The sequence below is a fragment of the Chironomus tepperi genome, unplaced genomic scaffold (assembly GCF_022539635.2).
Source record: "Chironomus tepperi strain 1889 unplaced genomic scaffold, CSIRO-AGI_Ctep_v1 contig_163, whole genome shotgun sequence".
NCBI classification, from domain to species: Eukaryota; Metazoa; Arthropoda; class Insecta; order Diptera; family Chironomidae; genus Chironomus; species Chironomus tepperi.
This window is the reverse complement of record NW_027226285.1, coordinates 2,043,376-2,057,840: the sequence shown is the minus strand read 5'-3', so window position 1 is coordinate 2,057,840 and position 14,465 is coordinate 2,043,376. Positions and strand designations below refer to the sequence as shown.

Below are 14,465 nucleotides of genomic sequence, written 5' to 3'. Positions count from 1 at the left end.
AACAAAATATATTTATATTTTTGATGATAATGATTCATTTGTTTATATTTATAAATCAGCTTTACTGCTGATAATATTAGAACTAAGCATATAAATTTGAAAGTAGAGGCATATAATTATATTTTCAACGGTCAAATATGATTCAAAATTTATGCTTTTTATTTAAATCCTTTTTGAATTCTTAAAAAACCGTTAAATTTTGAAGAAAAATAAACTTACATCATGTTGAGTATTGCCAGTGAACTTGCTCTTAAAAGAGACGCAAAACAACTAACAAGAATTAAAATTAATTTATTCCTTTATACTATATTCCTAGAATTTTTTTCTTCTCTCATAAAAGCTCTCTCCCGAAAAATCATTTGGATTAACATTGTCAGCTGGATTAAACTGTGTATTTAGAGTTGTTCGGGCGGAAGCGTGTCAAGGTCGAAATTAAAGAGCAGCTGATAAGAAAATTTTAATAATAGCAATTAAATAGAAATTTATTTTATTTACGATTTGTAAGTCAGATTACATGTCAATTTATAATGATCTCATGTTAGGTATGATAAAAGAAATTTCCTATTGTATTCAGCAGTTCTTTGTATCAATGGAAATATCAACCATAGCATTGATGAAATTCTGCTTTTCCTTTGACTTGTCTGATCTGGTTAGTGTCAATTTTGAAAGAACTTCTGCTTTGAAAATATTCTCAGCATATCCATTTTTGATGTATGCTTGAATGAAGCAATCATTAAGATTCTTTGAATTTTTCAAATCTTCATAAAAACTGTCTTTGAGGCCCTTAAATATTTTCTCGCAATTAAGAACTTCTTTGACATTTCTTGGATTTTCACGGAAATTGTAGAATGATGGATTTAACAAAGTTTGATTGACGAGGATTTTACGGATACAAAATTCTTGTTCTCCAGTTCTCTCAAATACAATATGCTGTTCATTTATGTTGGTAAACAAGTCACCGAATTCTCTATGACCTTTGCACTTCAGTAATGATTTCTTAATCATATCGTCTGCCTTAGCTCTTAAACTCTCCAACGTTGACTTTTTGTCAAAATATTTCCAAAATCTCCAATTACTAATCATTTCAATTGCTACTTCCTGTAATATGATATTCTCATAACGCTCAAATTCATCTTCTTCCTCAATATCCTTCATAACACATTCAGCATGGGGTCTCGATTTTCTATCACTTTTCAATTTATCCCTCAAATCCTCATTAAGACTTGCAATTTTCGTCCTTACTGAACTTTCACAGTCACTTACTGCACCAACATAACCGTCTACATAATCGAGTATGCTGTCATATGCTCCGGCTTTTTGTAGATGGTATTTCAGACATTCATGAGTCAATGGTAAGGTACTCGCATAGCATAACGTAAGCAGTGCAGTAGAGTATAAAAATAAAGTCAATCCTCTAAAAACAAAAAAATTTAAGAAATGCAACTGATAAGACACACATAACTTTAACTCTTACTTCATTTCTGTCTATTTTTGTGGACTTCCCTCAATTCCCGACTTAATCACTCTGAGATTTCAAGTTATACTGAGCATAGAATGATTTACTAAATTAATTTTTTACTCTAAAAATTCATAAGCAGACTGATAAGGCTGAGTTAATTGTTTTTATTTCATTTCACTCTCTCTTTCTCTCACTTAATCATATTCTTTAACTAATATTTTATGATTTCTGTTATTTGATGTCAAAACGGAAAGCAAGGGTATTATTAATCAATTTAAATGATGTAGGCAGCATGAACATTTAGTTGACATAAATTTCCGTTAAAAATAAATTTAAAATTTGTTTTATAGAAATGTGTCTCGACTAAAAAAATCAGAGGTCTTCGATTTGAATAATTTTGATTTGGACTGAATATTTCTATTAACAAAACAATTTTTTAAATCGAGGACCTCTTGTGATTTTCCTTCGAAAAAATTCAATAATTTAAAAATTTTCTAATAATTACTTAATAACAACTAAGGATAATATTGTCATCGTTTGCAGCAGTCGCCAATTTCCTAGTTTTTAATAAAATACATCTAAAATGTCGGCTTTTGTAGCTGCAAAACATATTTTATCGTCTTGTAAGTAAATTTTTGGTTATTTTCTTTTCACTATTATTCAATATTTTTCATCATTTTTAGCTCTCAATACGACATTTAGAAGCATAGTTCTTAATAGTACAATTAAATCACCTGCATCATTGTCTGTTTCACCATTTTTGATTTCAAAGAGATTTTATGCAGAAAAGGAAGTGTTTCAGCGAACTAAACCGCACTGTAACATCGGTAAGATCCATATTAATATTAAGTATATAATTTAAATTAAATGAATTTTAATGTTTAGGAACAATTGGCCATGTTGATCACGGTAAAACGACACTTACTGCAGCAATTACAAAAGTTCTAGCCGAAAAGGATCTTGCAGAGAGCAAGGATTATGCTGATATCGATAATGCTCCTGAAGAAAAGGCTAGAGGAATCACAATCAACGTAGCTCATATTGAGTATCAAACTGATAACAGACATTATGGACATACCGATTGTCCTGGACATGCTGATTACATTAAAAATATGATCACTGGTGCCGGTAAGTATTAGTTCAAATATATTTATACAGTTTTATTAATCGAATGTAAATTTTTGTGCAGCTCAAATGGACGGAGCTATTCTCGTCGTCGCAGCAACTGACGGAGCTATGCCACAGACAAGAGAGCATCTTTTGCTTGCAAAACAAATTGGAGTAGATCATATTGTAGTCTTTATTAATAAAGTTGATGCTGCTGATGCTGAAATGGTAGAATTAGTCGAGATGGAAATTCGTGAATTATTAACTGAAATGGGATATGACGGTGACAATGTTCCTATTGTAAAAGGCTCTGCATTGTCTGCATTAGAAGGCAAGGACCCAGAAATTGGATCTAAAGCAATTTCTGCTCTTCTCGAACAAGTCGACAAAACTATTCCAACACCAGAAAGAAGCTTAGACAAGCCATTCTTGTTGCCAGTAGAAAATGTTTATAGTATTCAAGGTCGCGGTACTGTTGTTACAGGGAGATTAGAGCGTGGAGTTTTGAAAAAGGGCCAAGAATGTGAATTTGTTGGATATAACAAAGTCATCAAATCAACAATCACTGGTGTTGAAATGTTCCACAAAATTCTCGATGAAGCACAAGCAGGAGATCAACTTGGTGCCTTAGTAAGAGGTATTAAGCGTGATGATATCAAGAGAGGAATGGTTATGTGCAAACCAGGAACATGTAAAGCAAATGATCACTTTGAAGCTAAAGTTTATATTTTAAGTAAAGAAGAAGGTGGAAGACACAAGCCATTCACGAGCTTCATTCAACTTCAAATGTTCTCAAGAACATGGGATTGTGCTACACAAGTCGTTATTCCAAATAAGGATATGGTTATGCCTGGAGAAGATACACCTCTTCAATTGAGACTTTTCAGACCAATGGTTTTAGAACAAGGTCAACGATTCACACTCAGAGATGGCTCAATCACATTAGGAACAGGAGTTGTCACCAAAATCCTAGCTCCATTATCAGAACACGACAGATTAGACCTTACTGAAGGTAAGAAAGGACGAGAAAAGAAAGAGAAGACAAAGAAAAATTAATAGTATAGCTTAGTAAACATTAGTGATACAAAAATAATCTACCTTAACAGAACATTTTGAGAACACAACTTCTGTATCATAAAATTGCAATTATCTTGAAGTACTGCTATTTTCATTTGTAAGAAAAGAAACTGGATTTAATTTGAAAATAAAACTTGATTAAAATTAACTGTTGTTTGGTTTTAAATCATATCATTTATAAGTTTTCGAGACATTATTTTACAATTGAAAGGTTCTTAAATTCAAATATCGTTCCTTTAATTTCACATCACAGTAAGATTAAATGCTGCATTGTAATTCAGTTTCATGAAGAATATGCCCATCAGTAGAAATTGCACGAATATTGATTGTAAATTCATTAGATATTCTTGTCTTTTCTAACAAATTTTTCGAAATCTCACATTGGTTGGCAGTTCCTTTATATATAGTCACAGAGTTTACGTACTGTTCTGTATTAATTTCGAAAGAAACTAAAAATTCGACATCTGTAAAAGTTGAATTCCACTTTAAGATATAAAAGTCAAGGTAGCTTAACAATTCTAAATTGTATATCGGCTCATCCTCTTTTGTTTTAACTTTAACCATTTCACTCATTTCTGAAAGTCCTATTGAATTCAATGCGCTAACACGAACACAGTATGTTCTTCCGGATTCAATAGGAACTAATTTTGAACCAATTAAATTAGGAATGCAGTCAGATGAAATTGTTTGTTTGTTAAGAATATGAGAGTTGTAGTTCTTGATTTTACAGGAGTTATTCTTGAAAATTCCAACAAGATACCAACAATTTTTTCGGATATTTTTATTCTTGCTCGATGATGCCAAAAATGTTTCCAATTCAGAGTCTGTGGTTTCTGACTCAATCTGTTCAATCTCAACATCTGTTGCTCCATCCAATTGATCAATTTTAGTTGACTGATTATCAGACACAATATTAATGATTTCACAGCCATGAGATGATGAATTATTAAATAGGTGCTCAGTGTCTATTGTATTTGGTGGAGTTAACAAGATATTTTCATGAATTATAATTTTGGGCTTTGTGCTTGTTACTTTATCATGTTTTTCAGCCTTAGCAACTACAATATTTGCTGGATGATCCTCAAGGATTATTATTTCTTCTTCTTCTACAATCATCGCCTCAATTTTAGTTTCCATTTTCGGCTCTTCAATTTCCTTTAATTCAACAACATACAGTATTGCATTAGTTGACGGTGACCATTCAAGTCTGAATGATTTTCTGTCTTGTTTTATAACCTTTAAGTCAGTTACTCTTAACGGTTTTCTTGTCTCAAAATACCAAACATCATTATGGCATTTTATGGGTTGTGTCTCATCAAATTCACTATCATCTCTTCCTGACCAAATATGGATTCTTCCATAATTCTCGATTGCAACATGACCCGCTCGTGCATTGGGTCGATTCGAAGACGGAAAATTTTTCCATTTGTACGTTTCCAAATCTAAGCATTGAATGCTACTTGTACACTTCCAGCTTTTCGATCTTTCATGAATAAAGCCTCCAAAAATATACATTTCATTATGAACAAGTGTTGCTGTATGCATTGATCGGGCCAGTGGAATAGTCCCAGTTGTATTCAATTTTATCCATGTATATGTATTCAAATCTAACATCCAGAGATCATTTAATCGCTTTTTTCCATTCATTCCACCATAAATGATCAATTTATTTTTATAAAGAACTGTTGAATGTGATTCTCTTCCACATGGTTCCTCAAAATTCTGTTGTTTAATTTTTTCCCAACGATAATAGCTTTCATTGATATGCAGGATATATATATCATTCAAGAATTTTGGAATAATTTCATAGCGAACGTTGCATGTATTTTCTACGCCTCCAAATAAAACAATTTTCTTCTCATTAACTTTTGTGAATGTGTGACCTATTCGCGGGCTAGGAGCATCACCAATTGTCTGGATGATTTCTAAATCGGCATAATTCTCGAGCACATATAGTGTGTCTGAAAAGCCATTTTCTCCTGTGATTCCTCCATAAATCAAAACTGTATTATCTTTCTCTATATAAGCCATATCAAAAGCTGCTAAGCCGGAAAATTGATTTTCCTCAACATAACTCTCCGTGTAATCAAAATTAAACTGTTCCTTATTTAACGCAAATTTTTGGTAAGAATTCTTCGGAATGTTATAAATAACAACTGAATCTCGAAATTTATTGCATCCACCGCCGAAGAACAGCACATTATCATCCTTAATTTTGACAGCTTTCGAGCCATAATTTGGAGTCAAAAATACTAATGAAGGAGAAAACGGAGCTCTTAGAAAAGACATCTGGAAAATTGCATTTGGTTATAATACATGAAAAATGAAGTAAATTAGTTTCATTACCTGCGTTTTAATTAATTAATTTAATTTTAATAAAAATGTTCTAAACCTGTTATTCTCTAACTTTTGGTCCGCTACGATCTTGCACAAATCATCTGAATTTTTACAGCATTTCACTGTAATTAACTATTGATATACATAATTTGAATCATAATTAATGTAAAAATTGCTATTATTAATGAATTAACAATCTAAGTGGCCTTAGAAAAGTTTGAGAATCACTGAATTGAGACCAAAAATATTAACGGTTAAATGAAATTTGAAAATTTGACAAGGCGATAGAAGCTACGAAGAGAAGGGCAAAATAACTACGAGAAATTTTTCAATAGAAAAAAGTGACTAAAAATTTATTAATTTTAGTGAAAAAGCACGATTAAGAACTTGTCTTTCAGTGAATTAAACTTTATATTTTGATTTTCCCCTGCCGTAAGTATTGAAATAAATTGAATTAAATGTGAAAATAGTACAGTTTAAACAAAAGAAAAAAATCTCCATTTACACGCATTTTTAAGTTATTTTTGTGAATTCGTTAAGTTAATTTCATAAAAATCGGTAATTTATAACTAGTAAGTCATATTAATACAATTTCCAAGCTAAAAAAGCATCAATTTGAAGGTAAAAACTAAAATTGTACTTTTTGCAAATTTTGACGCGCTTACTGTGAGATCCATCCAACATGCGTTTTGAATCAATTAAATTTTATTTACTATCGTCCTTTTACCTCGAAAGTAGCTAAATAGTCATTAACCTTACAAGATAAATAAGTCGCTTAATATAAAAACTGATTAATCTATCAATTTTTTAATCATATTTCTGCGAATTCGCATATTTTTATTACATTACAAAAGTATAAAGGCACGAAACAGAACCTTTTTTCTTCATATTTCTTCTGCTAGCTAGTGTCTCGGAGAGAGCGAAAGTTTTTTTTTTCTTTGTTGGTATTGTTTTGCGACGCATTAATTTTTCTTCATTTTCAAAAATGTTTGATAAGTTAAAATGCACTTAATAAATCCATACTGTATCTTTATTTAATGGCATTTATTTAGGCATAAAATTCTGAGATCACGACGAATCACAATATGGTAATGGAGGCCAAACCATCTCCTTTAGTTGTTGGACGCGAATTTGTTCGTCAATATTATACTCTTCTTCATAACTCTCCTGATCATCTTCATCGGTAAGTATTATAAATATAAATATGTATGTTTATATATGCTCTTATCTCTCAAATTTAGAATAGCTTATAATGTAATATTATTGAAATTATTTTCTTTAGCTTCTACAATCAACATTCAAGCTTTTCTCATAGCGGATTGGTTCCAGACAAAGATGATGGATTGGTTATTGGCCAAAAGAACATCCATGATAAGATTCAGCAGATGAATTTCCGCGATTGTCATGCCAAGATTTCCCATGTTGATGCGCAAGCAACTTTGGGTGACGGCGTTGTCGTGCAAGTTTTTGGTGAGCTCTCTAATGATGGCCATCAAATGCGCCGCTTTACGCAAACTTTCGTACTTGCTTGTCAATCGCCCAAGAAGTACTATGTCCATAACGACATTTTCCGTTATCATGACATTTACAGCGAAGAAGATGAAATCCGTGAAGATCAAGCTCCAATCGATGTTGTTGAGCCAATTGTTGTCGCTTCACCCAACAACGTTGCTAATAATTCGAGCAACAATTCGGAAACTTCGCCTACAACTACAACAATGATCGTTCAACCAAACGTATACTATCCAGCACCTGCCAACGTTATTCCTGTTAATCCAACGCAAATCGTTGCAGCAACTTTCGTTCAAGCTCCGCAAGTTAATGGTGTTATGCACGAGGAAATGCTTAAGAATATGGCTACTCAGACGTCTCAAACACCACAAATTTTGCCGCCAGCTCAAGTTCAACCTCAAGTTATGACGATTCCGATCGCACCGGCACCAACTGCTTTGCCAATTCCCGTCGAACCTGTTGCCCAACCTCAACAGCCACAAATTCCAGTTACAGCAGAAGTAATTCCCATCGTTCAATCAGCACCAGCAGTCATTGAAGCCGTTAATCAATATGATGCTGATCAATCGAATGGAGAGGAATCTGATACATTGGATAATAGTAAAGAAACTGATCCAACCTCTTCAGAAGAACCAATTCAACAAAAACCAACGGCGATCTCTCCAATTCCACCAACTACAACTCAATTACCACCAAAGAATTGGGCAAATTTGGTTAAAGCTGGACCACAAATTGGATATGCTCAACCAGAAATTCCCGTCAATCCACAACCTCAATCATTTGTTTCCATCACTCAGCAACAACAACAACAAGCTCAGCAACAGAAACAAGCTGAAGTTTATCCTGAACGTCGTCCAATGCGCGATCAACGGGAACGTCGTGTAAGCAATAACAACGATGGAAGCTGTCAATTGTTCTTGGGAAATTTACCAACAAATGCTACTGAAGATGAACTTAAACAATTGTTCAGCGTTTTTGGAAAGATTGCAGACTTACGTATTCACGCAAAACCGGCACAAAAAGGCGGCAATCGACCAGTTCCAAACTATGGTTTCATCACCTTCGACGATCCAGCCAGCGCTCAACGATTGCAAGATGCACAGGTAGATTATTATTACTATTTTTTTTTTTGTTTTGTTTGCCTAATGAGAATTTTTCTTTAGCCTATTTACTATCCGGTTCTAAACGACAAGAGCGGCCAGAAATTGAACATTGAACAGAAGATTCGTAAGAATGTTGATGGACAAAATACCGGCGGCATGAATCGATCATCGACCAATGGACAAAACATGGATCGCGGACGAAATAATAATCCTTCTTCAGGTATGAATCGTAATGGCTCTGGCGGAAGATCAGATAGACGTGATGATCGCGGTGGAAATCGTCAGTTTAATCGCTCAGACAGAATGGGACCGAGACCTACAAATGGAAATTCTGGCACAACATTCACTAATTCACGTCGTTAAGATTGGAGAAGCATCTCAAATGAAGGGATGCAGTAAAAGACAAACAAAAACACACACACACAGAATAATTATAATAATCGGTAAATTATGGGGGAAAAATCAAACAGAATGAGGAGAAAGATGGTCCTCATAAATTAAAGTAAATATTTTAATGAAGAAATTTTATAAAAAAAATGCGCAGGGGAAGTAACATAAAATGAATATGACAACAACAGAAAGTAGAGAAAACGAAAATCGCGGGGGAATTTTCAACATTTTTTTTTAAAGAATCGTCGTGCTTTAAAAAATCCTAAAAGAATATAAAAGAAAATTTTGTGAAAGTGAGATTGATAATGTAATAATGTTTTTTTTAAGCAAGGAAAGTGGATTTTTTATTAGAAAAAAGGTAGTTTCAGAAACGAAAATAATTTTTTACTTAATTATTTCATAATAATTACGATATGTAGCAGAATTTATATTTTTCCTGGAAATGAAAGACGCGACTCAACACGAATTTATTTTTGATTAAATAATTGAACAAAAAACGCAAACAATAAAAGTGGAAAATTTAATCGGATCTTCATCATTCCTCTCTTTAGTGCATTTCTTCTGTCCACTGTCTGGTCGTCTGTCTAATAATCTCTATACTAATTCAACAAGGTTTGATGGGAAACTTCTAGTGTTTCAACATAAAGTCCGTTTTTCAATATTTCGAAAATTTGGATAGAAAGATGCGATTTCAATCACGTACCGAGAGAATGATGAATTTTTAATATGTTTATTTCGACTTTATAAACAATTAGGATGTATGTTGTTTTTAAATGTGAGTCGTGTATTTTTTTCATGGGCGTAAGTCTTTCGACTGTTAATTTATATAAAAAAAAGATATATGATGTGAATGTAAAGGAAAAACAAAAATATGAAATTGGAAGCTAAGAATCTATTGAATCCTTTTTGTTTCAAGAACCAAAACAAACTTTTTCGTGTGTGCTAGAAATTTGAAAAATTTCTTTCGTAAAATTATGATAGTTGCTTATCAAACAACAACCTTTTTAGCTACTTTTAAAAGTATTTTTTTAGAAAATTTAAAATGCATGGAAAAACCCCATCATCAAAAAATTACTTCTCGTCATATCTTCAAAGATTAATTTTAATAGATTTTTTTTGCATTCTTACAAAACTTGCATTTTCAGTAATGCGCTAAAACTTTTTTCTGAATCAGCTGGCTCATGAACAATTTTTTGTTTTCAATTTTATAGCTTATAATTTCTTTCAAATTATCTCGGACGATACAAAACTTATTTCTTGATGTCTTAAATATCACAATCATCTTATTCTTTGTATCACTTTTTTAGTTTGTTTTGTACACATTATTATTATTATTATTTGTTTTTCGCATATTATTATTCTCTCATCTTTAAATCTATCAAGCTGTTACTGAAAAAAAAAATGAAAAATAAGTTCGCTATCAGGAACTCTCTGACTGTAAATCTTGAATTAAAAGAAAAAAAATAAAGAAAAGATACACAATGATGGAAAATTAATTTTATAAGAAGAAAAAAAAAACAAGAAAAACCTATATGGAAAAACAGTTTTCAGTTCTATTATGATTTCAAAAGTAACAACACAAAAGAAAAATTGTGTAATGTGAATATGGACGATCATTCATTGATGAGAAATTGTATGCTGATGAACGTTTGTCCATTTTCCAAGTATATCTAGTTGTATGATAATTTTATACTTAATGAAACCTTCTAAAAATTAGGAACAGAAAAAATACAAAAAAATTGTAAAATATTAAACAAAAAAAATCCCAAAAAAAAAAATGAAATAAGATTTAATGAAACTACAACTTAGGATCGTAAAGAACTTTGATGCTTAACTTTTTTCAACATTAAAATTCACATTAATGAAGTAATTAAAAGAAATTCGAAACATAAAGTTCAGCATCAAACTTCAAAATAATGTTAATTTAAAGAAAAAAAAAACTTTTTTGTTAATTTTTTTTATGAATTTTTTGTTTCCTTCTTAATTTTATCAAAACGAGTTCAACCAGAAGATTACAAACCGTAAAAATAACATCCTTGAATGTTTATTATCCCAAATACTTCCAAATTAACAAGAATGAAAAGCTCAAAGCTTTATAACTCGTAAATAACTAGTTTATGTAAGAGTAAATGACTGATTTCGGTCATTTTACTATCTTTCTAGCATAATAATTTCAAATCCAATAGTAGGTATTTAATTTAATGTGTCAAAAAAGTCTCTTCACTTTGTTCATTCTGACTTTAGTTCTATAGGTTTTCAATATATGGATTAGTAATCTTCAAATAAACATTTTCAGTTGTAAAATCTAAATTGACTTTTTTTTCTTAAAAATTCTATTTCCCAATACAAATTATTAGAATTTGTAGTGTTTTGGAATTATATGGTTCTCCAACACAGACTTCTAGCATTTATATGGTTTTGAAAAACTTTAAAACTATGTAAATGTTAAACTATTGTACGGTTTTAAAAATTTTGGTTCAATTATTATTTTAATTAAACTAAATTTAAAGTAAAATGAAATGAAATATAAAGAAGTGCTAAATAGTTTCTTTTTATAAAAATGAAATATAAAAAATCGGTGGTAACATAACTTCTAAATTTATTGAGAATATATAAGGAGAATGATGAGGTGAGCTTAATAAGCCAGGAAGATATCGATGAAGTGGGGCATTCAAACATAATGATGCTTCGTTTCGTTCAAGAACTCTCTGGCTGATTAAGATCAGTTAATCCAGATAATATAATACTAATGAATAATACTGATTGAAATCGATGTCAGATACACACTTTATAATTGAGAAAAGAAACAGAAAGATTAGGAATACAAAAAAAAAATTTAATGATTTAGAAATTTATTCATAAAAAAGAGTTCATTTGTGACCAAGGAGTAAGAATGTGCATGAACGTATAAAAGGAAGTAAAAAGCTGTCGAAACCCGAATTGAATGAGACATGATCGCAAATGAATTTAAATTTACTAATGAGAATAGAAAATATGTGTCCTTTTTGTATGTAAAAGTTTTTAGGAATGAAAAATATGAGAATTAATCTTCAAGGAAAAATTTCAGTAAATTAATCAAAAAATTTACATACATTAATATTATAGTTGTAGAAGCTCATGGCATCTCCAAGCTCATTGTATTGTCCATTGTGATTGGAGATGACTTGAGAGAAATACATAAATTTCTTTTGTGTGCTTAAAAGCTTTTATTACTCTCTATTTCTGGAAATAGCCACGTCAAGAGCATGGGAATCTACTGAGTTATATGCAATAGATTAAATCTTGAGAGGATGTGCAAGGAACAGCCAACCTATCATCATTTAGAGTAAAAAGGTTCTTTAAGCACACAAGCAGCTTCTTATCGTAATCTTCAATTTACACTGCAAAAACTTTCTTACTCTTAAGTTTATGCTCTATTATTTCAAGAAGAAAAAAAGATTAATTAAGATTAAAAAATCATCATTAGGTAAAAAAACAATATTAAGCTAGAAATTTTTTCAAATTCACTGACAATTTTTGAAAATTTCCAGCACAAATTGTTGAAAAAAAAAAAATAAAAAAGTGAATTAAATTGATGCTAATATTAAGAAACAAAAAATAGATAATGATTAAATGCAAAAAAGTAATAAATTAATTAAATTCATTTTTGTGATAACCAAGGAAGTAAAAAATGAAAAAAAAAAAAATCACTTTTGTGAAGCGAACAGAAAAAAAAACTTTGAAAGAAGCATAATCAATGGTAAAAATACATTTTATTTTGAGTATGATTAATCAGAATACGAAATTATCATTAAATACACTAACTTAGTGATTTGCGGTTCATAATTTTTATGTTAATCAATCAGACATAACACAAACACACACAGATACACAACATACATACATGAAGAAATCTAGGAAAACATAAATAATGAATAGATAAAAATTTAATTATTTTGCAATATTTTCCAACGAGTGTATTTTTTGACAGAATGACTGTTTAGGCACTGCCGAGAAATATGCAAAAATGGATGTTTTCGTCTTTGTTTCTTTAAGTTTTTAAATTAATCTTAAAAAAAATTAATTAAATCTAAAATTAATATGTGTATTCAATAACGTGAATTCAACAAAAATGGAATTGGAAGTGATTGAAATTTAATTTTAATACTAAAGCCATATAATTGTTGTGGAAAACATTTGTAAGGTTTTACTTAAAGTATTCGGAATTTGTAATGTTTTATAAGAGAGTAAATGTCTGTTGTATGGTTTTATAAGAGAGAAAAAAAATGAAAATTGTATGGTTTTCAGAGACGTCAAACCATACAAATCCTAATTACGTCAAATGAGATTAAATTTTAATCACTTTCAATGCCACAACATCAATAATGAACTTTCAGTCACAAATAATTTTTAATAGTGATTTTCCATAATAAAAAACTGATTTTTGTGTATTGAATAATAAGAAGTAATGTGAAATCATATAAGAATTTTTTTAGTAGATTTCAAAAACAAGGAATAACCTGACTAGTAAATCCTTTTCACACATTATTACATAATTTGTGCTTCGTTTAACCATCGTTCATAATTATTTTTATCATGCTTAACACACATTAGATTATAAAAAAAACTAAATAAATCACAACAATGCGGATAGTTTTCGTTTTTTTCATGATTTTTCTTTATAAAAAGCAATCCCCCAACTCACAATTTTTTTTTATTTTGAAATAAAGTTTTTATTTTTATTTAAACATTTATTTCGAGATGAAGAAGAAAAAAATTCTATGAAAATCATAATAAACTGAAGAAGGTAGTGGATAGCGATTGTGTAATGGAGAAAAGTCTACAGATAAATGAGAAACTACAATAATTTAATAATTATTAAAAATTAAAATAAAAACAGACTTTATTTAAAACCAAGAAACATATATGCCTAATTATTTAATTGATTTTTTCAGTGGTTAAGGAACAGCTGTTGTAGGGTTTTAAGCATCACCAAGTCATCTGTGCGTCAAAACAAATGCATGCATGCAATTATATGGAAAGCAGTTACAAAAAGCATAACGTACCGAAAAATGCGTTAGAAGATTACAAAGCGCAAGCATGCATGCATGCATTGTCTTTCCTAAACATTTCCTTATTGGTGCAATATTTCATTTTGATAAACTGTTTCATACATTCCTGTACATTTATTTTACATTTTCACCCCTCAAGGAACATTATTGTAAGGCTTCTGCTCCTCGAATAAGCAAGAAAAGGACAAAGGACGTTTATTGCTTTTATCTAATACTTTTCTTTCAAAACTTTTTCCCCTAATCGTGTGAATTGTCTTTTAAGGCACATTTGTGACAATTTTAATGAGGATGAAATCTGTAAGTTAAACGGAATTGAATGCGATTGGATGTGTATTTTACTTATTTTTTAAATTTTTATTTATTTTTTACATCATTTTTATCAATTATCATTATCTAATAAAAGAAAAGTTTATTCAAACTTTGCTTATA

The 14,465-nt window shown here is 30.5% G+C and overlaps 4 protein-coding genes across 5 annotated transcripts; 2 read left to right on the top strand and 2 right to left on the bottom strand.

The window, feature by feature from the left end:
* Positions 1-470: 470 nt before the first annotated feature.
* LOC139088372 (uncharacterized) lies at positions 471-1,605 on the bottom strand. The gene is made up of 2 exons (XM_070637573.1): positions 1,475-1,605; positions 471-1,414 (listed from the first exon to the last, which is right to left on the bottom strand). Exons 1-2 carry the CDS (start codon positions 1,477-1,479, stop codon positions 571-573), a joined length of 849 nt encoding a protein of 282 aa, XP_070493674.1. The 5' UTR covers positions 1,480-1,605; the 3' UTR covers positions 471-570.
* Positions 1,606-1,902: 297 nt separating this feature from the next.
* mEFTu1 (mitochondrial translation elongation factor Tu 1) lies at positions 1,903-3,791 on the top strand. Its single transcript, XM_070637618.1, has 4 exons — positions 1,903-2,082; positions 2,143-2,286; positions 2,345-2,587; positions 2,649-3,791. Exons 1-4 carry the CDS (start codon positions 2,043-2,045, stop codon positions 3,620-3,622), a joined length of 1,401 nt encoding a protein of 466 aa, XP_070493719.1. The 5' UTR covers positions 1,903-2,042; the 3' UTR covers positions 3,623-3,791.
* A 68-nt stretch (positions 3,792-3,859) lies between these two features.
* On the bottom strand, positions 3,860-6,107 carry LOC139088518 (host cell factor 2-like). The gene is made up of 2 exons (XM_070637777.1): positions 5,990-6,107; positions 3,860-5,932 (listed from the first exon to the last, which is right to left on the bottom strand). Exon 2 carries the CDS (start codon positions 5,930-5,932, stop codon positions 3,902-3,904), a length of 2,031 nt encoding a protein of 676 aa, XP_070493878.1. The 5' UTR covers positions 5,990-6,107; the 3' UTR covers positions 3,860-3,901.
* Positions 6,108-6,270: 163 nt separating this feature from the next.
* On the top strand, positions 6,271-13,885 carry rin (ras GTPase-activating protein-binding protein 2). 2 transcript variants are annotated; one of them, XM_070637829.1, is made up of 4 exons: positions 6,271-6,412; positions 7,033-7,163; positions 7,263-8,595; positions 8,656-13,885. In XM_070637829.1, the coding sequence occupies exons 2-4, from the start codon at positions 7,066-7,068 to the stop codon at positions 8,956-8,958; spliced, it is 1,734 nt and encodes a 577-aa protein (XP_070493930.1). In that variant the 5' UTR covers positions 6,271-6,412; positions 7,033-7,065; the 3' UTR covers positions 8,959-13,885. The 2 variants fall into 2 exon arrangements, with proteins under 2 accessions (XP_070493930.1, XP_070493931.1); XM_070637830.1 differs by lacking the exon at positions 6,271-6,412 and having other exon boundaries at positions 6,916-7,163.
* The last annotated feature ends 580 nt before the right edge of the window (positions 13,886-14,465 follow it).